This window comes from Aspergillus nomiae, assembly GCF_001204775.2.
Source record: "Aspergillus nomiae NRRL 13137 chromosome Unknown contig00089, whole genome shotgun sequence".
NCBI classification, from domain to species: Eukaryota; Fungi; Ascomycota; class Eurotiomycetes; order Eurotiales; family Aspergillaceae; genus Aspergillus; species Aspergillus nomiae.
This window is the reverse complement of record NW_015378144.1, coordinates 53,404-76,360: the sequence shown is the minus strand read 5'-3', so window position 1 is coordinate 76,360 and position 22,957 is coordinate 53,404. Positions and strand designations below refer to the sequence as shown.

The window sequence follows — 22,957 nt, the reverse complement described above, 5'->3', positions numbered from 1 at the left end:
ATGCGGCAAGAGTGCGCAAAGATAACACACAACGTCAAGGGAGCTTCGTGGGGATCTTTTTCCCCCTAGGTAGAATAGCGGAGGATTACTAGATCTCCTGAATAGTCCAGGCTCTGCTAGATGGTAATGGTCTAGACTTTCACCTGGCCCCTGTAACGTGCTCGCCCCTGGGAAAGCGAAAGCTTGTCGCTGCCGGAAACCGTCCCGAGCTAACCTATGTTAAGACGTTCCTCGAAAGCATGTTTACTCCTAAAACTTTCCCTCAGTTCACTAGAAGTTCAACTGGAAGTCTTCAAGCACACAGCTGGCACCAGGATGTTAGATAAGTGAGGCAATGCCAAGAGACGCTCCGGAAAATTGTGCGCGTCATTATATCAGACGTGTATCGAGCGTCCCACATACACTGAGGTGGGCTGAAACCTCGAATTTACAAGGGACTGTAGGATGAATGCCTAGCACCTAGGTCCTTGACCAGAAACCTGAGAGAGAATTCTTCCACAACTCAGAAGCGTTAGTTTACAGGACAAGTTTCTCCGGTTTTAACGCATCGGTTGTCGAGGTCTTGGCAGGACGTCCCCCGCATTGCCCGATGATTTTCTTCACGACGGCGCTCCACATCTCCGGAATATTCGCTATCCTCCTCGCTATCAAACAGGGATCTTTCCGGTGGGGGAAGCCTCGGCATGCGAGATGCAATCAGCGGCCTGTTGTAGTAGGCCAGGCCTGGTGAGCGTTTGACACGGCCATGGTATGCTCAACGGTGCATAAATACCGTGTCTGGCGTAGGAGTGGGCAATCACTAGAACTGACAAGTTTGTGTCAAACTGACACAATCTCTTTGCAAGTCCAATGTTGTTCAGATTATTGCAGGCCCTTTTGGGGCTATGGGCTATTTTCCCCCTAGCCTCCGCATACACGAACCCAGTTCGCAATCCCGGGGGCAGTGACCCCTTCGTGGTCTATACCGGAGGCTACTACTATCTTCTCACAACAACTTGGAATGACGTGCAAGTCAGCCGGGCAACTACCATCGAAGGCCTCAAGACGGGCGAGAAGAAGGTAGCTTACACGACCACCGAGGAGACTCACTGCTGCAATGTGTGGGCCCCCGAAGTTCACTACCTGGGTGATAAGTGGTACATTTACTACACTGCCGGCAATAGCGTGGATCTGGATGGGCAGAATATGCATGTGTTGGAAGGTAAGCTGTTATCCTCGTACCCTCGGCGCATTGCTTTACAGGGCTAACGGTCTTTAGGTGGTGCGACTCCCTGGGATGATTACACCTACGCGGGCCAACTGACCACGGCATGGGGAATTGACGGGACCATCGTCCGGTTCAACGACTATGGCAACTTTATGGTGTGGTCGTGCTTCCACGGCGTCACGTATCAATCCCTGTGTATCCAGCAGCTGGGATCGGATTACACCTCGTTGACGGGCGACATCTCGGTGATCTCTGAGCCTGTTGAAGACTTTGAAACGCACGGTACACCGGTCAATGAAGGTCCCGCGGCCCTCTATCTCGACGGCAAGACGCATATCGGGTACTCGGCGTCTTACTGCTGGACGTCTTACTATTGCGTGGGACTCCTGACGTGGGACGGCGCCACCGACCCGACAGACAAGAACGCCTGGAGCAAGCACGACGGCTGCCTTTTGTCATCGGCCAACGGAAACTACGGAACGGGTCATAACTCGTTCTTCCAAAGCCCTGACGCTTCGCAGACGTGGATCGCCTATCATGCTACTACCATTGAAAGCGGCGCATGTAATGATAGCGTTATGCGATGGTGCAGGAGATCAGCTCGGGGAGCAATGGCATCCCAAATCTTGGAGAAGCGTTGGCCTGGACAGTGGAACTCAGCGAGCCAAGCTCCTAAGAGTCTGCAGGACGTAGCGTCACGGGAATGGACATTGCACTATAGCGCAGGTTCTCGGATAGACGAGAAGTCGGCATGAAATGCGATAAATCTATGTACATACACACCTCGACCCTGGTGGTTTGGTGGGCAGGGATCATGTAAGCAGAGAAATCAAGACATACAGCAAGATCATTGACCTTGTTGTCCTCAGCCTTTGATTAATTTCCAATAGTTGAAATGACAATTATCGATGTAGCGGTATACACTAAAGGTCCATCGGCTGAAGTGGTAGAGTGATAAACATCATTTGTTCATCGCAAAGACCATGGTTACCCAGCCGGCTATGGTCACAGGGACTGGCTTACACCATCGGCCTGTAGGCTTCGAAATAGGAGGCGGCAGAACTCTCAGGTCAGGCGATGGAACGCGCCACTAGGGTAGGGGGTTGGAGAGACCAGGAGCATTCGTGTTGAGCATGTATGGTACGCATCTCCGGTTGACTACAGCGCACCTTTCAGCTGCGTATTTAGTGTACGTCAACAGCCCGATAATTGCCGGAAACTGAGAGGATGTGAGTCAGGCGTTCCGAAGCGTTTGACCTAGAAACTCAGTCAAGCAGGGCCCTCGCCTTGCAACTCTATCGGTGGTTTTGAATGCTTCCGAAGCGGCAACGCTGAGATAGGATTGCTGCAGACACTTTTTCAAGGATTAGCTCAAGCTATTATTTGTCTCACTTTTTAGTACCAAGCAGCCTGAGTAGGCCAATAATCACTCTTAAGGCCTCCTTCCGTCGGTCACGTTGACGAAGATCGTAGGATTCGGAATGATACACTCGAAGTTCCTCGCTTGGCAGCCTCCCCAGAATCAAGTCAGTCAAGTAGGCTGAAGATGTAGTTGTCGTGCTAAACTGCAACACAGTTCTATCTATACGTAAAACCAAAGACCTATGGCTTGGATCTTGGCTATTCTGTTCATAGGCAAGAAAGCCCTGTAAAAGCATTTGCGAAATATCCTGGGCCATGTTCCAACTGTTGTCCGCCACAACCTTTCGTTCAAATCAGTTTCTACGGACAGGCAAGGCGATATCATGGGACCTTACAGAGAACGTGGCCGGAGACGATATATCCACCAGGGCACCTTCACATCTGAGCGAACCTTGTATCCCATAAGGACGGATTTCAAATGGAATTCTTGGGCGTAAAACAAGCTGCCTGTGTTGTGTTAGTCCGTTCGGGCACCAACCGAACAAGTCATACTGAGAAATGTTCAACGGCATCCACGTGGGAAATTATGCTCTCCAAGAGGCATGTTAAGGCTTGTCGAGAAGCCTCTGAGCCGTCTTTGGCCTGTGCTGCTTGCTGAAGTCGCACAAAAACTAGATGGAACGGACTTCGTCGGTAAAGGGAACGCTTGGGGCCGAAATCCGCTAGATCTTGCTCGGATGGCCCTGTAAGCTCGGTAGCAAGGTAGTCGAATTCTAATGGAGGTGTTACTGTGAATCGGGCAACAAGGAACACAAATAGGATCAATCAACCTTCATCTCCATCGGCAGGCAAGTACTCCATGCCAAGAATGCAATCAGCGGGAATTTCGTAACTTTGAGATAAATTGAGCGCTCGAAAACTGCGCCGAGGTCCATTTCCGTGGGGATATAAGGAGGGTTTTCAGGGACTCCATGGCTGCGCTACAGACTGTCCGAGCAAGGAAGCGCAAAGAGCAGAGAGTGGATTGAGTAGAAGAGTGTTTGTTGCAAAGGAGGACGTGTGGCTGAGCACTGACCGCCTGGGAAAGTGGTGGGGATCAAAAATAATGACCGACGCAGGGATCGAACCTGCAATCTCTTGATTCGTAGTCAAGCGCCTTGCCATTGGGCCAGCCGGCCAGCTGTTGTACAAAGCTACTGGTATTTGACAATATAAGCAAAAGAGTGAGCGCTAGCTCTTGCTGACCAGTATTCATCAGCTGTTTCGTCTCTTGTCCAGGTCAAACCCTTCAAACGCTTGAAATGGAACGGGATGTTTGCTATGAGTATATCAACTCGATTTGAAGACGAATTTATGCGGTTTAAATCACTTTTCATGTTGTTGAGTTCCTTTGTTGTTGTTTCCACATCTGGGATATATATTCCTGATACCATCCACTGCCAGGGTAACATTCCACATGTAGTAACACTACAGTGTAATTGATTCACACCAAATCTAGTTAGAGGTTGTGATCGATCGAAAGGTCAACGATTTCATTATTATTTCGTCATGGCTCTACTATTCAAATCATACCTCCATATCGATAACTTTTACATGCCAATACTCCGCCTCCCAGTACAAAACCGAACCCCGCAAGTCTCGATAGACATGATATCCAACAGTATGTTTTCCAGAATGTATCGACTCGAATTGGTAATCCCAACAGACTATGCCAGCCTGAGTCTCTACCAGGTCCCCTTGTCATGAGGATAGTCATATCGACTATCACCCTTTTTCGTGTTCCAATCCATGTACTCGACCAATTTGTTATCCACGATCTGGCGCAGATCAAGATTCTTTCCATGGGCCTGATCTTGATCGATGGTAAGTGCATTGATCGTTAGATACCCAGTCACATCCTCCTGGAATATCTCAGGATCCATTCGCCAGACTGTGACCGTCTTCGTCGATTCTTCTATACCCGGCAGATCGGGCTTGCCATCACGAGTGGGAATGGCCGCCGAAATGCTTTCGACATCGATCTGGTCCTGCTTCCAGTGAGGTACGGTCGCGAAACATCGCACGCCGCACGTCGGACAAAAGAACCAATTTATATGACCATTGGGGCATTTATAATTAGCCAGCGTATCGTGATCCAGCGGGGAGAGTAAAAAGAATTGGTTGGGCGCGTCCGGAAGTCGCAGGTGGAACATTCCCATTTTGTGACACGTCGTGCAACTGCACTTGTAGAATCGGAGGTGGGCACCTTTGGCCCCATCGGGGACAACTGCTGGTGGCATCGGAATGAAGGTTATGTATCTGATAAACCCGCAGTGGCAGGAGCCATGATAGGGGAGGCTGGAGTGTTGTTCGGCGGAGGTCGTCATTTTGGAGCAGGGTATTGCAGCAGCTGTCGTTCGAGTCAAGACTTGCGACTGATGGTTTTCCAAAACTGCGACAATAAATAGAAGAATTCACGGTAAGCGCTAACTCAATTCGTGAGTCATTTGTCGTATGTTTATTATTGCCTTCTCTCCGCAGGACTGACGTGGATCCATACTTATGCGGGCTGCTGCAGCGATCGTCAGTTTTGGACATCAGATTGGCGCTCGGAGGCTGATGCTTTCTGCCCTGGAAAAGAATTGGCTCCACTTTACGGTTACATCGGCCATGGGGGCTGAAACTAGCTCTTTGTTCTGTCCAAAAGACACTTTGCTTTAATACGTCAACTGTGGTCAAGGGCCTATATACGGAATGAGCGTGCACGGACGCTCTACTCGAACATCCGATCCAGCAAAGCCACTGGTTTTCCTCTTCTCCGAGCATACTCCATTTCTTCATATTCATCAATCTCTCGTTTGATACCCCCTAACTGGAGGTCCGCCTTGCCGATCCCCACGTACCGCGTACGCCGGAATATCTTCCAGAACACGAAAGTAAGGGCATAGAATCCGATCATAACATAATTGAGAAAGAACGATTCTAGGTCCCAACCACCGGAAAGAAAGACGTTATAACCCAAGACTAGGACCATCACTCCCGTCCCGCCCAGAGCGTACCACGCCGTGTACGGTTGGAAGCGACCCCGATAAGGGAGGGTTTCGCGTGATACTCCCTGATGGCGCAGTGACGCATGGAAATGTAGGTAGGTGATGCATGTTCCGAAGTAGTTGAGGAGATAGCAGCCTGCAATGCAACTGACTAGCCAGTCGAGTACAGTGGCCGAGCTGTTGCTGACCTGGAGGAAGCCCAGGAGGGAGAATGCCATGGCGATGGCCACTGCGTTGTATGGCAATCCGGCTCGGTTCGTTTTGGAGACCCATTTTGGCGCCTTTTTCTCTAAGGACATGCCGTATAGGGTCCGCGACGCGGAAAATACGACGTTGTTTCCTGCGGACAGGACCGAGGTCATGATCAGCACATTAACAATGTCCGGGAGGACCTTGATTCCAAAATGGTTCATAGAGATGACATAGGGAGACCTGAAATATGGTTAGCGAACTTGGATTCTAGGGTTCAACGTCCTGAATCCTACTGACGCGGCACCGGTGCCACTGCCCTGTTTAGTCCCGTCCAGCATGGCAGCCAACGTGGGGTCGTCGTAAGGAATCACGATTCCTACACAGAGCGCTCCCAGACAGAAGAAAAACATAAGACGCCAACCAAACGATGCGAATGCTTTCCGCATGACTCTTCGGGGTCGCTCAGATTCACCAGCCGCCATGGATATAAATTCCGGCCCGACCATTCTATCCGTCCGATATAGCTATTAGCACGCTCCTTGTAAGACTGTAGATGGGCATGATAAACGATAGGTTGGTGAAGGATCCACTTACGTGAATGCGCCCTGGATCATGCAACTCAGCACCCCAAGAAAGCGGCCAGTGTCGCCGGGCACCAGATGTGAAACGAATGCTCCCTATACGTCGTCGAACAAAGTGTATTGATTAGCTGAGCGCTTGTTATGAGCAACCAAATTGGAAAGTGTGCACGAACTGGGTTGTTCCAGTATCGGAATCCAATGGCATCACGGTGGGGATTGCCGCCCACCATGGTGACGAACGTGTAGAGAATCAAGCCCAGCATCAGGAATATCTTGAAGAACGATAGGTAGAACTCAGCAATGCCGAAGTAACGAACTGTAAGGACGTTTACTACCCTAAACGGAGTCAATCGTATGATCCTGGGCCCAAGCAGCTGGCGAGGTCCTTACCCATAGAGGACCATGACTATGACGACAACCGCTGCAACGGGCACTTTGTCGGTCCAGTAGGTAAGCAAAACATTGATGGCGACAATCTCATAAGGAATGTTTAGCGCTGTATATGGTGTTCGGACACACTCGAGGTGAGTATACTTGGTGACGGGATGTAAGACACGGAAACTAACCCATGGCCAAGAAGAAATTCCAGCTCATCGCGAAGCTTAAGGCATCATCTACCCAATGCCCGGCTAATCGCACGAAGGGTGACGGAATGGGCATGTAGCAAACCATCTCCGCTGGGTGTGCCCCTTAGCATTAGCCCGGTGTCATACTATATCGCCAACACGGATACAGTGATCGTCATTGTTGGAATGGATCTCGAGAACCAGGCCTACCAAAACATTCATTTACGGCCAGAACGATGGTACCGTACGCAATGAATCCGATAAACAAGCCGGCCGGGCCACCTTTGGGCAAGGCCGCGCCCATTTGTACAAAAAGCGCTGCGGCGAATCATTAAATTGCGGCGATTGTGAACAGGTTGAGGACCAACATACATGTACCGATAGCTCCTCCGACCGCAAAGAGCTGAACCTCTCTCCCACGGAGTTTCCTGTGAAGCTTCTGGGACCCTGGAGAGAGCACCTCGGTCTCACCCACACCATTCTGATCATCACCACTGAGCGGATCGGATTGTACTTCCTTACGAATGTCGGCAGGTGCAGTCGATGCCATGATGATACTTCCCAGGTAACTGTAGTTGCTCGGAGGAAATCAGCATGGCGAGGTCTGGTCTCCCAATTCATTTTGATCGCAACACACGTGTATTGGCCTCAGTTAGCGTTTCAGAGATCTTCATCTTACGATGGCGCCGAAGTGATCAGCGCTCTAAGAGGGGTAATATGCACCTCACCACGTCACACCGTCGATTATCTGCAGTAATACGATTCTCCTATGCACCACACTAGCCTCTCATGTTGTTAGGATGATAAGTAGTCCCCGCTTAGTGGCGCAGGAGTACAGGGGATCGCCTTGTCACACCCAGCCAAGAATCGCGTAGATACTTTGAGATGCAGTTACCGGGGCCTGTGTGACGCCGACTCAAGCGTGCGAAGGAAATAACTTATGTTAGCCCGTGGATAGTTGAATGCAGTGCGTTGGTGCCTACCAAGGTTGCGGGCGCATTTGATACACAGAGTTGTGAGAATGCTTCCTCGAATATGCGGTATACTCTAACATCTGACGAATAGAGTGTCTAAAAAGGGGTAATGGAGTATTTACTAGGGTCATATTGTAATCTTAGGTCACGTAATGGAGGATCGATCCAGAAGCACCGAGGTCGGCGAAGATTCAACTTCACTCATGTACTCATTAACTTAATTCTCATAGACCATTACTGCGCTTTTGTACAAAGAAAGTATGCAATGCCAGACATGCCCCACCCTTCTCCTTCTCGATCTTTCCCTAGAACCTCTGGGTTTTGTTTCATCGATGGAAAATCATCTGGTCTTTTTCTCTTCTACTGCATCTCCGCTGTCACTGCCGCCAGAACCATCAACCAACACAGCGTCCGCATCCGAGTCGTACTGTGCCCGAACGCGCTCGCGGCCTCGCTCCTTCATCGAGTCGCGAATTCTCCGATTGACTTCTCCGAGATCATCCTTCGATCCGATCGTTAGTGGTTTGAGCAGGGTGTCCTGGAGGAAGCCGGCACTTCGGGATCGGCTGCGGCTGCCTCGGGTTTTACTGGTGTTTCGGCTCTCGGGCTCACTGGGCGGCATGCTCTTCAGCCGAGATTGGTACGTGTCATCATGAGGATAGCCATGGGGAACGAGTTTCTCATGTTCAAAGTCCGGGAAGATCTCCGGTGCAAAGGCATCGATTGTGTCGACCACCTTGGTGGACAAAGCTTGGCGCTCCTCCCGCAGCTTGGCCAAAGAGTTTGCCGAGATGGGGTTCAGGGCAACGAGAAGGGGCGGGAGAGATTTGAGCACGTCCATGCCAATCTCGCCGATTCGCAAACCAGCGAAGGAGACGGAAATCATCAGACCGAAGAAAAACATAGAAAAGAGCCACAAGGGAATGCTATCGGGAATGTAGGTTCTGGGGTTCGTCCACCAGGGTGAGACAGCGCAGTAATGCCCACCGTTGCGACAGTAATGTAGCCATGTCGTCACAACCACCGTATACCAGGTATACAAGGCAGGCGCCAGGCCCATTGCGACGAGAATCTTCCAGGTCCCGACCACATCACGGCCTTCGAGCTTGACCACGGAACCAGCAAGAGCTTTGCGCTGCTTTTTCACCGAAATAACCTTGGTAGTCACAAAGACCGGCCAAAAGAGAGCGACAGACGGTAGCGTTCCTGCGGCTAGAGTGAGGAGCTCACCCACGCGATACAACAGCGTGCCCAAGACCATCCACCACGGTCGGTGCTTGACGTCGCCCCATTCGACCTGGTGGTCCCGAATACCCAAGGCTCGAAGACGTCGATTGTAGTCCGATATAGCCTTCTTAAGTTGGAGGACCTTCGGCTCGTCCTTGAACTGAGTGTAACCCTTGAGCAGCCGTCGGTTGACTTCAATCACAATCGGCAAGGGCAGCTTCATCCGGAGAGGTCGGTAGAGTCGTCTCGTGGCTTGGACAAGCATGAGCGTCTCGTGGTCGGGCGCTTGTTGAGTCACTGCAGTCAGTGCTTCGTTAATCGTTTCCAGCAATGATCCCACCGCGTTCCGCTTCGAAGTCCCACCGGCCTTGAACGCTTCGACTTGGTCCGGATGTACGTGAACGGGGTTGCCAAACTCCACGACAGCGCGAGAACGGAACTTGTTCGGGTGAAAGTAATTCATGCCACAGGGAATGATAGACAGGCCGCAGTTGGGATCTTGAGCCAGAGCGCCCAATGCGATAATGGCGACACCGGCCTTCAAGGGAAGCAAGCTGGGACGATCATGGCTGCCGCCTTCCGGAAAGATTCCGATACAGCCGCCTGCAATGAGTTCACTATAAACGGCGTCGAACATTTGGCGCTGGTCGATATGCGGGGCGACTTTAAAAGTGGTGCCATTGCGCAGCGCGTCGTACAGAGGGTGATCTTCCTTGAATTGCTTGAATGGCTTTCGCAGTCTTAATTCTTCCGGTCCGAGAATCTGCGCAATTGTTTGCTGCTCCGGGCTGGTCTTTCCCACCCGCGGGAGAATAATCGTGCCGCCTTCCATGAAGAGCTTGTTCGTAAAATCGGTTCCTTCCCCACGAACCAGGGTCGGGTCGTTATCGGGATCCGGCAAATAGATCTTACCCGGGGCCGATTTGACATTATCCTGGGCTCGCACAACCGGAAGGGCTCCCATGCACCCAGCCATTGTGCCGATATATGGCTCCCTCATGGACTTCTCGGCAATGAGGAACGAGCTTCGACGGTTGGCGGCGTGCTTCAAAATGCGCATTAACAGGATAGAGTCAACAAATTGGTTCGCATGTGGAGCAGCCACGATGATCACCGGCCCGCGTCGCGGGATTCGCCAAGCTCCTCGGGAGTAAACCTCCCGGAAGAAAATGTCTAGACATAGGGTGAAGATCCAGATGCCCAGGTCATAGAGCCATGGGATCATGTATCTGCGCGCCATGATCGCGATTACGTTTGGGCCCGCCCGCTGGAATGGCAAGCGATCGGTGGCCTAAACAGTTGTGGAAGGCAACCTAACTCTTGACGGTAACCATATACCGGCAGAGTCCGAGTAGCCAATCGCCACAGAGAGGTTCTGTATGCGAGGGGATGTACGGATGGACGAGTGACGCGGCGGGTGTTTGGTGGGAAATGATAAGAATCCCTCTTTCGGGGAGTCGCGCAACCGAAATTCTCCGCAAAAGCTTAGCGGCTTTTTTCCATCGCTGACTCAGCCGCGTGAGCTCATCATGCAAACCAGACAAACACTCTGTCGATCTCCATCGAACTTGAACTCTCAGAACTTCCAAAGTCTGGCAGCAAGTGCTATCAATCTTAGTCACGTCGAGAGGTTATCTGACTGCAACGAGCCCTGGAGAGACTGGTGAATCCTTGGTCCTCGCTGGCCGCGTTGTGTCTTGTCATCAGCATAAACCATGGAGTCTCATTCAGAGTCGTGGTTGATTGGAAAAGATCTCATCGTCATCTTGAACTGGTGCCTCTCGAAGGTTGTTGATTTCATCCTTCTTCTTAGAACTGTGTAGCGTGGTTACTCGGTGTCTTGCAGGGCTACGTAGTCTGGATTTTCGTCCTACACTGTTCTGTTAATAACATGGGGATCCCAGCATGGAAGGAGAGTTCGCAATGACGTGAGACCACCGAGCAAATAATACTCAGATAGAGGCGTATATCAGTGTTAATTACAAAGCCCTCATTGTGGTGCTGAAAAGCAAGCCAACAGATCTATGACTGCCCCGTTCTCTGGGGTTAGACATGACACGTACGTCAGGCCCCCCAGGAACACGAGCTGCCGGCATATACCTAAATTTTGATCGTCTAACTGATGTGGATCTGTGGTACGTACCAAACGCAGAAGTCGATCTGATCTGCCAATGACGTAGGAAAAAGCCACCATAATGCCACTGTCCCACTGTAACCTATGCTCCCTGCTCGAAGTATTATGTGATACCATATCAGGCTGCACAAGCTTGCGGACTAATGTAACCTTGGCACTACAGCTTGAGATAAATCATAAAAGCAAAAAAGTTCAACAGTATCGGTTTCTTGTAGACATTGTAATACGCGCAGATCCCGATCGAATGTTGATGGGAGCCATGTTTAATGAGACATCCAAGTTGGAGGACAATTGTGCATGACAATTTGATTAACACGATCCAACAGTGTACGGTTAGCGTAAATGTACCTCGGGTATCCTATATAGTGGGCTCCTACTCTACCCCTTACATGATCTACACGTCCAAGCGTTACCTTATTATGATTTCATTGGTGAACACTTATTCTTGACGTAGCTTGCGGTTCTACTTTGGAACCTTGAACTTGTGTCTCCATGATACCTTAATTAGATATTAGGTGATTCTAAATCAGAGGGAGGGTGCTAGACATTTGAATGACGACGGAATCTTGAGCCGCGCTCGAATCACATATGCTGGAATCGAGGTATAACTTTATGCAGTGCGACCAATTATACAGCCTCTGTACACGTAACATGACGTTCAACAAGTATGGATAGAAACTTCATGAAAGACGCCACTGTTTCTGTGACTTGTCTAAACCAGAATGTGGTGCCAAAGATAGCGCATTTCGGGCCGTCTAAGCATCGGTAGCCTCTCGTATCTGCTGGCAGGATTCAATCCCAAGTGTCAGCTTTTAGTATGCCGCTGAGTCTCCGCAGTTACATCCAGGCCCATGCCGAGTCGCAGAATGCTAGGAACATGTCTGAGACATGTTCCACCCGAGTCCACCGAACAAGCAAAGATGTGTGATGATTGGATGCCGCTGATGTGGACTGGAATAGACGACAAGAGACTCATGTGTCAGACTTAGACAACGTTTTTGGGATTCGAAGAGGTATGCCTCAACCTCAGCAAAGGTGCAGCAGAGCACATCAACGACTATAAATACATTGGTTGGGCCCGCCCATCGAAATATAGTAGCCCGACTCTCTACCATCAATCTTTTCTCAATTCAGTACGATAACAGATCATCCTGCACGATGCAACTTCTCTCAGCCTTTATCACTGCTCTCGCCCTGAGCACCGGGGTCCTTGCCCAAGGCTGGCATGGATGTGCTCCGGGCTACGGTGTGAGTTACCCTTCTACAGCTTTTATTTGATACGCGACAACTACTGACCTTGTGATTCAGTGTCATAGCAACGAGGAATGCCGTCAGCAGCCAGACTGCCAGCAGCTGGCGAACGGTGTAAGTAGTAATAAGAACTATGTATCGAGACATGGAAGGCATGAACTGACCAATTGTATTTATAAGAAACTTGACAAGATTTATTGCGGTCAAGCAAACCATCCTATCGCTTGTTGGGCGGTAAGAATCTGCTTTCAGTACAGATACTTAACTCACGAGGCTGACATGTTGACCGATCGATAGTATACGAGCTAATGGCGAGGGTTGCAATTCGGACACATTCATGTTCAGTGATCAGGACATGGAGCAATGCGAACATCTGGGTGGCTGATGTTTCGAAGAAAGGCGAAGAAAAGGAATCGATGTATCTTATGCTTTGTGGTTGTCTGGCCTCTTCACTGTGACTTTTTGGTTTCAACGACAAGATGAATTTTTCATGGGTAGTTGCGATGTCATATGCGTAGCCTGTCAAAATATGATACTTCGCTACAGGAACGTACATTGGCTTGACCGCACAGCAAGTCTGGCTTCTGTACTCACAGGATGAAGTAGAGATACTGGATCACGTAGATGCATGTGTGGCAGGGACCCAGTGTACTCGGAGAGACTTTGAACACTTTCACCGTATCTCGAGGATATCACTTCTATTCACACACTAATGTTTAGATGATGTGTGTGGAGTAAATGCACAGAGAAGACTAGCTATATGGTGTACCCTTTTGTTCGTGCATGTACGGGTACATCGTGTCTTTTAATTTATAGAAAGTAAGTTGTGGAACCTCAGAATAAGATGCCTGGACTCCAAGGTAACTAAGAGAACCGACCGAATAAGGAGTCTGATATAAGATTCACGAGATGATCTCTTGAATGGTAGGTCAACTACACTGGTATATCGACATATATAACTATAAGATGGGAAATTCTGTGATGAGAACTGAATGCACTAATTTCAAGCACTCTTTAATGAATGGAACGGCCGTTTTCACCTTTTGACGTGCCTACCAGGCCTAGAGATACTTTGTATGTTCGAGTAACATGGGTTATATCAGAACTAGATCCCATATTCATGCCCAGATTATGATGCAAACTCTTATGTGGTACGTGTTGCTGTGTAAGGCCTAACATCCAGGGATCCATCTTCAGGTAGCATTCTGCCGTGAGGTCCGGTTAGACCACGAGAGAAGCCACTACCATGGACATACCAAGAAGAACCATGCTAAGCGTACTGTCCAGCGGCTGGGCAACCTCTCTGTTGGTGACTGTGTGTGAGGCATCAGTACGTGGCTTACACTATACGAGCTGCAACTAGAAGATAGAGCTTGTGGTCAAGAGAGATGAGACGATTGAACATATGCACTATGCCGGATCGAAATACGGTTGATGATAGTTCTTTATTCAATTTTCTTTCGAGTTCCTCAACGCTAGTCCCACGGCTTTCCGGATGTAACAAATGTGACCTATTGTATGTACCACGGGTATAAGGCTTTGAGACATGTCAATGTGATGTCACATTTGCCAATCATTAAAGATAGTAAAAGGCCAACCTCTGTTGAGACTGTATGACCAATCGGATGTCCTGTTGCCTCGTGTGTACAGGACTAGACTTGTCACAGAGGCTTAAGGTCTCCTTTGGATTGAATGTCATCGATATCATATTCCCCCGGTGGAGGTCACTATACTATGTGCTGTAACAGTATGGTTATCAGTGGTCAGAAGCAAGGGAATACAACTAATTGATGTTCCAGAAAATGAAAAACGTAGGCGCGCATTGCTACAAAAGCGTCTATCCCATGTACCTTCTATATCTATGAAATAATCTTTGAGTCTAGTCTACTCTTGTTTCTCTCTGAATCTTTTTATCCCCCAGCGTGACCCCGATATTTTTGACAACTAGCCACGCGGGTAGCAGTGAAATAGCCCACAGCCCGAAGTTGAGATAAACACTCCCGACCGAAGCCATGATCGTCACAGCGTTAAGACCATACTATCATTCATCATTAGAATCTGCGTGTGAAAAAGCAATTAGGGCAGGATAACTCACCGAAACCGCCTGAGCCGCTGACTCCGTGCCCCGAAGTAAGCCGGAGATACGAATAACCTCCTCTTCGTCGTCGCAAGATTGCCAATAAGGAAATACCTGGTCGGTCATCAGCATCGTCCAGTCACACACACTCTCGTATGCACTTACAAGAACATATAGTTCACCTGGAATCCCACAATCCAGAACAAGTACAATGCGAACCCACGGCCAAAACCCGCGTCTGCCCAATCGTACGACGGCTGGGTCTTGTTAAACTCTGTAACAATGATAGTGCCCCAGACCCACCATGCTCCTTGCAATGTGAGAATAGTCACGAAGGCACTCCTGGTTCGAGTTTTGAGTGAAATACTCTTGGTGTCCAAAAACGCGCCCAGCACGTTGCCAAGGATCAGTGCTATAATACCTCCGAGGAATGAGCCCAATGCACGCGCCCGTACCGAGAACCACAGTGATAGGTAGGTGAACATCACGGCTTCGGTAAAGACTGCCTGACTAATGAGTGGGACGATGAGAAGGAAGTTCCGAGTGAAGAATAGCTTTGCTGTCTCTTTGATCTCGTGAAGCGGACTATTTGCTATGCGAAGTCTCACGGGAAGTCCATCCGTGCGCTGCACTTGAGACGGCGAGTTCAGCAGCAGTCCAGCAAATGGGCCAAGCGCCTGTAAGACGATAAACACGATGAGCACTGAGTAAGAGACACTGCCAGCCGTGTCGCGATTGGAGTTGATGCCCAAATTAATCGCACCACCCAGAATCTGACCACCGACGCGAAAGCTCAACCAGAAGCCGAGGAAGCGCCCCTGGTTGTGTGGCTCCGGATAGGAGATCGCAATGGCGGCCTCAGCCATCCAAAAAATGCCGGCAGACAGGCCACAAAGAGCGGCACCAAACAGAACGAACCATTCGGTGCCGAATCGATTGTTGGTGTAGAGACCTGCAGCATAGGGGGCGTACCCCATTGTGCCGACAATGAGTGTCCATTTGATCCCTATGTAGCGGACCACTACACTCCCAAAGAAACATGAAAGCACCATGAGGCAGAATGTCAGTGCATTTGCTGCGTTAACGAGATACTATGGTCATGAAGTCAACACTTCCTGTCCCAGTAGAAGGCCCGTTGGAGATTACCGACCGGCTTTTCCAACCCTCCTCCGCCGACCGAGTTCATGGCTCCCCAGATACCGGGCGCGAGGAAGTTGCACAGTCCCAAGATTATAGCATTGTAGAATGTTGAGCGATACCATTTCACTGCGGCTGTTAGCATTGCATTTGGGGCTTGGAGCGGTCAGCTGACCTGGATGCTTTTGTGTTGAAGGTAGGTTGTTGTTCCCAATCTCTTCATCAGTCGATTGAATATCTGCTTTTTCTTGGGCCATTTTGAGAGCAGCAAAGTAGGTACCATCCGATTTATGGTTTTGGATATTCGACGTTCGAGAACGAAAGACATTCTGAAGCCATGACGAGCATTTATGTACAAGTTACGGCTCCCAAGCTCTCGTCTAGATGACAATCTAAGCTTATCGCGCAAGTACTAGTAGATTAGAAGCCGTAGGCTCCTGTCTAGCCCAATAGCCAAGGCATATTATGAGACTAAAATGACATTTCATTGCGCTAAACGTGTAGGCTTTCCACCATCAAAGCCGTAACGGCTTTGGCGATGTTGCCGTTGGGGTGCTCGATTACGTGCTCGCACGGCATTTTAGCACAGATTGTGTACATTACTTCACAACAGGGATGCCAATGTTCGTACGAATTTCGTATTTTAAACTGAAAATTACCACAGTTGTTTTCATTCAAGGAATGTAGGACATGCCCCAGAAATTTAGTCTATTTCTGTTCTTCATTTTGTGTCCGTCTCCTTGAACCGAGGATATACACCACTTTGAAGATGCAACACTTGACCGTTATAAATCTGAGACAGGATTATGCCTTAAGTTGCGAAAAGATTTATTTGTCAAATTAAAATAGACATACTGCCATTACTCTAGCGAGTCTTGGGAAATGTTCAGTCTCAATCAAAAACACGCATGATCATGCAAATGCAAAACAGAAGACAAATTCATAAACCCCAGAGGTCGAAATCTACTCCTGATCATCCGGATGGAAAACCAATGCCCTGACTTCAATACTCTCCCGTGGCGACTCATTCACAGTATCTGGGTTAACAAACGCCGAGTGAGGAACTCTGCGGGCCCGACCATCCGTCTTGGAGTCAAAGCACTTGATCAAGGTGACCAAATCTGGCGTCTGGCCGTAGCGATAGTACCATTTAATATCAGGGTTGGGCTTAACTGCGTATGTCTCGCCCTCGCGATTCGGGTAGATCAGCTTGATACCGACGAGGTCGCTATCCGGAAGCGTATGAGCATCCCCGACGGTCAAGGGGTCTTTCAGAATCGGCTTGATAGGCCGCCAAACATTGATGATCTGATACCGTCCTTTGAGGAGCTCCGGGGCGTCCTCTGGAAGATGGTAACTGACACGGTTCTTGGCTGCCTCATAGGACTGGTCGATGTGCACACGCTGAACAGGTCCCCGTTGGGGTGTGGACTGAGCCCGCACATCCTTGGGTGCACGGCGAATGGTATGGTCGAAGATGAAGACACGAGAAGCGCCAGTTCTATGGTACTTTAGTTAGTGTCTGAGAATTGGAGAAATTCGGGGTGCACGTACGCGTCTTTCAATAGCTGCTCCGTCTCTGGATAGTATTCGCTTGCAATTTTCTCATCATCGAGGAAGTCTTTCTCACGACTCTCGTGGTAGTAGTACTGAAAACCATTCTTGTCCAGTGTGTAGTCCAGTTCATGGCCACTCACATCGTGAACGGTGACGGCGAGCTCGACGGACGGCCGTTCGTAACTCTCAGGCCGTGTGACGTAGTTTGGGGTGAGATGGGAGCCATCCTCAAGCTCTTTCAGGAAGCGCAGCTTGGTTTGAACATGGTGGGGCTTTTCCGAGGAGGTAGGCACAGAGGTCTTTTGTGTAAGTGGCGATGGTTCGTGGCTGGGCGGGACTTGAACTGCAGCAGAGGCCATGATGGTTCGTGTGGTATGTACCTAAGATTGCACTAAGAAAATTGATGACGTTTGAAACTTGCTCTAGCCGTTATGCTTTGATCTACATTGGGGCTATAAGGTGAAGAGCTACTTTATATACAGGCCCGTTAGTGAAACGTGGAGAGGAATTGGCATTTGTCAGATTCGCACGCCATCATGCAGATGCATGTGGCAGTCGATTCGTGATGATAAATAGAAAATAGGCCTATTGGAGCTTTGACAAGGCAGGGAACGCATGCAAGTATGACCGTTGAAATACCACAAAAGACGCAATAGGGAGACCATTCACAGCAGCTGGCGAATAGAAGGACTAGTATGTATTAATAATGAGGTTAAATCAAGTCACCAGAGCACAACAAATAGGGTTCTAATAGGTCTACGCATTTCTAATCCATAGAATCGCTTGACGTCAGTGCTTACATATCCGAATTCAAGTGATTCTATACGAGCGAACAAGCTTTGTAATGCCCGTCCCATCCTCGAGCACGCCCTTCTCCTCTTCGAGCTGATAATCCCCCCATCGCGGAAGTAAAACTGTCCATATGTACCAATAGAAGACGCCAAATAAAACCCTAGTTCTGTTAGCTTAGTAAAATGCGAGGCCAGTGCTAGGATACTTACACTCCAGCCCCAACAATAGCGTACGTGGCATAGAAGAAATGCACATCTCCTTTCCGATCCGGTGGAGGGAAGAAAGGAGCCGCCAACAAAGCGAGACAGACCACGATACGTAGCCATACTGCCCAATTCCAGGCCTTGAACGGACGGTGCAGGGATGGTTCGCGCCATCGGACAATAAGAAGACCGACCGAGATTGCTAAGGCAAAGATCTGCCCAGGATAGCCCTCGACGTCCAAGATAAAGTTGTAAACATCTCCTTGCGGCGGGAGGGAAATTACAAGAACAGATGGCACGTAGTGTACAAGAAGTCCCCCAAGTGGAGAGTTGAAAGGTCGTGATGAGGACAGAAGATGTGACCATGGTAGAAAGCCCTGACGAGCAATCTCTTGGTTCACACGAGCCTGGTATTAACAATCAGCTTGGGGATATCCAGATAGCAATACGCACAGTCCATACCAGAGCAAATGTCACCACCATCACATTTCCTGCTGCTGAAATGGCAATGGCCAGCGGGAAAAGAACTCGGCCCACATGTGCTCCAAACAACCGCTCAAAGAGTAGGCCCGCAACCAGTTCACCACTGTTCTTAATCTCGTCAAGGGGAACTACAAGAAAGTAGGATATGTTTGCTAGGAAGTAAAGACCACCCGCAGTCAGCAGGCCTGCTGGGCAAACCGTCTTTACCGTCTTGATCGGGTCTTTGACTTCATTGAGGACGTTGTTAACATTGTTCAGTCCCGCATATGAATAAAATATCTTGAAGATTGACGTTGAGATTAAGCTCCAGCTCCAGTTGGAGCCTTCCCACAACGTATCCCATGCGAAAGGGTTGTTAGTGACTGCACGATCGGATTCCCCGAGTGATTCCTCATAGGGGCGCAGAAGAATAACCCAGATTCCAGTCAAAGACATGGCCATTATGAGACCGATCTTGACCCATCCCAAGATGTTCTGAATCCATATTCCAGTTTTGAGAAAGCAGCCATGCATCACGGTGATGAGGGTTAGAAGGCCAACAGCGAGTGCCTTATGTTGATACTCGGTCGGCTCGATGTTGAATGCGAACAGGGTGTATTTCGCAAAAATAATGGAGTTGCTCGCTGTGAAGCCTAGTAGTACTGCATGTACGGCGATGAGAGTTGAAGCGAGAAATTTAGGCCTAGGGTAAGCGTACTCCAAGTATACCTATAGGGAGTTAACATCAACGATCGGTTAAATATGGCCCCTGTAGGCAGTTAAGACGAAAGATAGCAATATGGCTGCAGACTTACCTTATCTCCACCAGAACGAGGCAGCATACATCCAAATTCCATTGATACAGCCATTCCACAGGCCGCTAGGACTGTTCCGACCAGCCATAATAATAACGTCAAGCCGATACTTCCGGCCGACTTGACGATTGACCCTGGGGTCGCAAACACGCCACTCCCGATAACACGCGATATAACAAGTATATATGCGCTAGACCAGTTGAGCGCTTTTCCATGAGATGATGCTTCGGGCAATTTGCTTTGGAATGTTGGTTGTACCGGAGCTTCGAGATTCGGGTCGTGTACCGCGTCATAAGTAGGAGAAGCCGAGTCCAACAAGGGCTCTGTTTCGGTATTGCTCGCCATGGTACCAGGGTATTGACAGCGTCCGTTACTGTTTAATCCAAGTTCAAGCTCTTGGTTCAGTACCAGCTGAGCCTGGCACTTTTCATTCAACTCACCAACTATTCAGGGGATTCTAGTCACCGAGTTTTAAGTAGAGGCTGTCATCAAAGCAAGGGCAAGGCTTCCAGCATGTCAATGGATATCATTCAGAGTCGGCAGGACCGGTACTGATAGGTAATTCACCCCCCAATGATTCCTGGCACGTCATTCTGGTCAGGAGTTATGTGTGCGGTTCCTGGAATGCTGAGTGGTCGATAGTATCGAGACATCAGACACATCACAGCTCTCGGAGGCCGGCGGCATTGGTCAGCATGTGGGATTCAGAGAGGGTGCTGAATAAAAGGCTCGACAGCCAACTTTACAATTGGACTGGACTTGAAGCCTGACGAGGCTGCACTGATGATAAACCTACGACACCCCCAGACATCATCGTACTCCACAAAGGGACCATAAGGACCCTCTACTTTATTTTACCAATTTAGCCCAATATTTCTATATGCACTATGATTTAATAATTAAAGATCCAATGGGGGCGATCATACCCCGTGAAATTTTGTAATTGTCTCGGGGCTTGTATTATTAACGTCCTGGTCGTGATTGTTCCTCATGTTCTGCCCTAAATCACATCATCGGATACTTTTATTGGCTTAATATGATCCCCCAATGCAAGACTATTGCGATGGTACTGTATTATATGCGACGCTTGGCAGCATTGTAACCATGCCCGGAGGTGATTCCGATCCAAGTACATTGATAAAGTACACCGAATGTAGCTAGATATTGATATATAGTCAAATCGGCACCGAAGCTCTACGACTACTACTTGAACAATATCAATTTAGCAAACTGCAAGGGATGGCAGTCGGGATTCTCTGCCAACATTCCTTTTGATAACCATCCATCACGTCATATCAACCCCGCGATTCGCAATGCCCAAATATTAGAAATCCCCCAACGAGACGGACAAAGACCAAGACAAGTTTCAAAAATACGTAGGGCGTGGCTCTAATGTAACTTGGATGGATGGATCCTTTAGGGCTCGCGTGGCGACTCCGGTGCAGGCATCGGCTCCTCTATCTCTGACTCGACGCTGATCGAGTGCGGTGCCGATAACCGGTCTACCTCTATATATGTGACTGCAGGCGGCATATTACACATTCAGCACACCTGGTACATACTCAAAAACGTTCCCTCTATTGAATATGACCGCCGTATCAGCATACACGCCGCTCGTTACGCTGAGCGAGAAACAGCAAACTATTTCATATCAAGAGATTTATCCGGAACAACGTTCGGATCCTACCTTCGCCAATCCAAATGTACAGGAGGCAATCAGACCACAGCTAGGGCGGGCCACTCAGCGTGCCCTGTTATTGAAAGCTGCGCGTGAACAGTACACGCTGGTGACAGATCATGCGATTCCGTCAATATCAAACAAGGACGAGATCCTGGTCAAGGTAGTCCAATCAGTTTTCCACAGCTGGACATGCAGGTACTGATCACTTTTAGATCGTGGCGATTGGTTTGAACCCGATCGACTGGAAGGGCCCGTAAGCATTCCTATCCAATTTACTTCAGACCACAACTGATGACCACGACCTTAGAGCTTTCAATTTCGGCATTCCAAGTCTGCCATGGGTTAATGGGCGCGATTTAGCCGGTGTTGTAGTTAAAGCAGATAAGTCTTCACGAGTACAAGAGGGCGACATAGTTCTTGTCCCGTCCACCGACTATCGCGATATTCGAAAAGCAGCATTTCAGGAATATGCTATCGCGACTCATTTCAACGCCGCGCGCATTCCACCCACCCAAAGTATCCATGCATCCGCCTCCTTAGGCGTTGCCTTCGTGGCATCTGCCCTCGCCTTGGGCGTCTCACTTGGACTGGACTTCTCCCACGCGTCGGCATGCCCGGGACCGGACCTCACAGAGGTGGTTCGCCGATTAGACACTGATACTATCCCGGTGGATATCCGAGAGGAATGTTATTCCGGTCTCTCCAAGATCGAACAAGTCAAACCCGGTGACTGGATCGCAATCTGGGGAGGTGAGTGTCCCATCCCCTTAGGATGGGGCCATTTAGACTAACCCATCCAGCCTCTACTACCACTGGATACATCACGTTACAACTTGCTAAGCTTGCTGGATTGAAGGTAATCTGCGTGGCAGATATTGCCCGTCACGGTGCGAGACTAGTTGATCTAGGGGCTGATGCCCTGGTGGACCGACACGATACCCAGCGTGCCGTCGACATCATTAAAGGATTGACAAAGGGAAAACTTCGATATGCCATTGACATCGTCGGGAAGGACACTGCAACTCTACTACAACAAACACTCGACGACACCATCCACGAGGACGGGTCTCACGCCCATCTTCTGGGCCTGACCGGCCTACCCAAAGACCGAAGCCCCAATATCATTTACCATACAGTCCCGATTAAGTTGTTCCATACGTCACCACAGGTAGGAGAGCGGATGGTCTCCTGGCTAGAGGATTTATTACACTCCGGTGCTCTTCAGCTACCAGAGATTATTCGCACGGAAGGCGGATTGGATAATGTTAATGCATCATTAGAGCTACTTCGACAAGGGACAGCTTCAGGAAAGCGTATCGTCGTTGACCTTGCGGGATAATACATATGGTTCTGGTTGATTACAATGTTAGGAGCTGGGAAGCTGTTCACTAGATGCCATTATGATAAAATGAGATTGAGGAGATCTCAGCGCTTCATGTCTACTTTTCGAGATCTCCTCTAATGGGGTTGACGTATGATTGTTATAGAGTATAAACTACCATTGGCCCGCATATATTGTCCAACTAATTTTCAATGTAAGTAGAATTACATCTATCAATTGCCAAACCGCCAGATAACCAGATCCCGAGAATGTGGGTGTGACATCAAACACCAAATCCACAGGCACCCCGCTTGGAGGTATTATATTTACCCCTCACCGAGCAAGAGCCCCCTGAAGTACCATTGTTGCGACCAGGTATGGGTTGCTCC

General features: G+C 49.2%; 9 protein-coding genes across 9 annotated transcripts; 3 read left to right on the top strand and 6 right to left on the bottom strand.

Moving 5' to 3' along the window:
• Positions 1-849: 849 nt before the first annotated feature.
• Positions 850-1,962, top strand: ANOM_003780 (glycoside hydrolase family 43 protein; the record flags this gene model as incomplete). The annotated part of the gene is made up of 2 exons (XM_015549037.1): positions 850-1,201; positions 1,259-1,962. The coding sequence occupies 2 exons, from the start codon at positions 850-852 to the stop codon at positions 1,960-1,962; spliced, it is 1,056 nt and encodes a 351-aa protein (XP_015408099.1).
• A 2,331-nt stretch (positions 1,963-4,293) lies between these two features.
• On the bottom strand, positions 4,294-4,935 carry ANOM_003779 (uncharacterized protein; the record flags this gene model as incomplete). Its single annotated transcript, XM_015549036.1, has 1 exon — positions 4,294-4,935. The coding sequence occupies one exon, from the start codon at positions 4,933-4,935 to the stop codon at positions 4,294-4,296; it is 642 nt and encodes a 213-aa protein (XP_015408117.1).
• A 386-nt stretch (positions 4,936-5,321) lies between these two features.
• ANOM_003778 (general amino acid permease AGP2) lies at positions 5,322-7,487 on the bottom strand (the record flags this gene model as incomplete). Its single annotated transcript, XM_015549035.1, has 8 exons — positions 5,322-6,030; positions 6,088-6,297; positions 6,385-6,467; positions 6,545-6,707; positions 6,762-6,867; positions 6,938-7,048; positions 7,148-7,255; positions 7,310-7,487. 8 exons carry the CDS (start codon positions 7,485-7,487, stop codon positions 5,322-5,324), a joined length of 1,668 nt encoding a protein of 555 aa, XP_015408116.1.
• Positions 7,488-8,251: 764 nt separating this feature from the next.
• On the bottom strand, positions 8,252-10,378 carry ANOM_003777 (lysophospholipid acyltransferase family protein; the record flags this gene model as incomplete). Its single annotated transcript, XM_015549034.1, has 1 exon — positions 8,252-10,378. The coding sequence occupies one exon, from the start codon at positions 10,376-10,378 to the stop codon at positions 8,252-8,254; it is 2,127 nt and encodes a 708-aa protein (XP_015408121.1).
• Positions 10,379-12,430: 2,052 nt separating this feature from the next.
• On the top strand, positions 12,431-12,832 carry ANOM_003776 (uncharacterized protein; the record flags this gene model as incomplete). The annotated part of the gene is made up of 4 exons (XM_015549033.1): positions 12,431-12,520; positions 12,581-12,637; positions 12,704-12,757; positions 12,821-12,832. The coding sequence occupies 4 exons, from the start codon at positions 12,431-12,433 to the stop codon at positions 12,830-12,832; spliced, it is 213 nt and encodes a 70-aa protein (XP_015408120.1).
• Positions 12,833-14,402: 1,570 nt separating this feature from the next.
• Positions 14,403-15,994, bottom strand: ANOM_003775 (DUF895 domain membrane protein; the record flags this gene model as incomplete). The annotated part of the gene is made up of 5 exons (XM_015549032.1): positions 14,403-14,561; positions 14,619-14,714; positions 14,783-15,691; positions 15,751-15,866; positions 15,913-15,994. The coding sequence occupies 5 exons, from the start codon at positions 15,992-15,994 to the stop codon at positions 14,403-14,405; spliced, it is 1,362 nt and encodes a 453-aa protein (XP_015408119.1).
• Positions 15,995-16,700: 706 nt separating this feature from the next.
• ANOM_003774 (uncharacterized protein) lies at positions 16,701-17,653 on the bottom strand (the record flags this gene model as incomplete). Its single annotated transcript, XM_015549031.1, has 2 exons — positions 16,701-17,238; positions 17,292-17,653. 2 exons carry the CDS (start codon positions 17,651-17,653, stop codon positions 16,701-16,703), a joined length of 900 nt encoding a protein of 299 aa, XP_015408118.1.
• Positions 17,654-18,104: 451 nt separating this feature from the next.
• On the bottom strand, positions 18,105-19,911 carry ANOM_003773 (putative methionine permease; the record flags this gene model as incomplete). The annotated part of the gene is made up of 4 exons (XM_015549030.1): positions 18,105-18,246; positions 18,296-18,696; positions 18,752-19,480; positions 19,567-19,911. 4 exons carry the CDS (start codon positions 19,909-19,911, stop codon positions 18,105-18,107), a joined length of 1,617 nt encoding a protein of 538 aa, XP_015408125.1.
• A 1,241-nt stretch (positions 19,912-21,152) lies between these two features.
• On the top strand, positions 21,153-22,586 carry ANOM_003772 (zinc-binding alcohol dehydrogenase family protein; the record flags this gene model as incomplete). Its single annotated transcript, XM_015549029.1, has 4 exons — positions 21,153-21,407; positions 21,460-21,500; positions 21,555-21,997; positions 22,048-22,586. The coding sequence occupies 4 exons, from the start codon at positions 21,153-21,155 to the stop codon at positions 22,584-22,586; spliced, it is 1,278 nt and encodes a 425-aa protein (XP_015408124.1).
• Between the last annotated feature and the right edge of the window lie 371 nt (positions 22,587-22,957).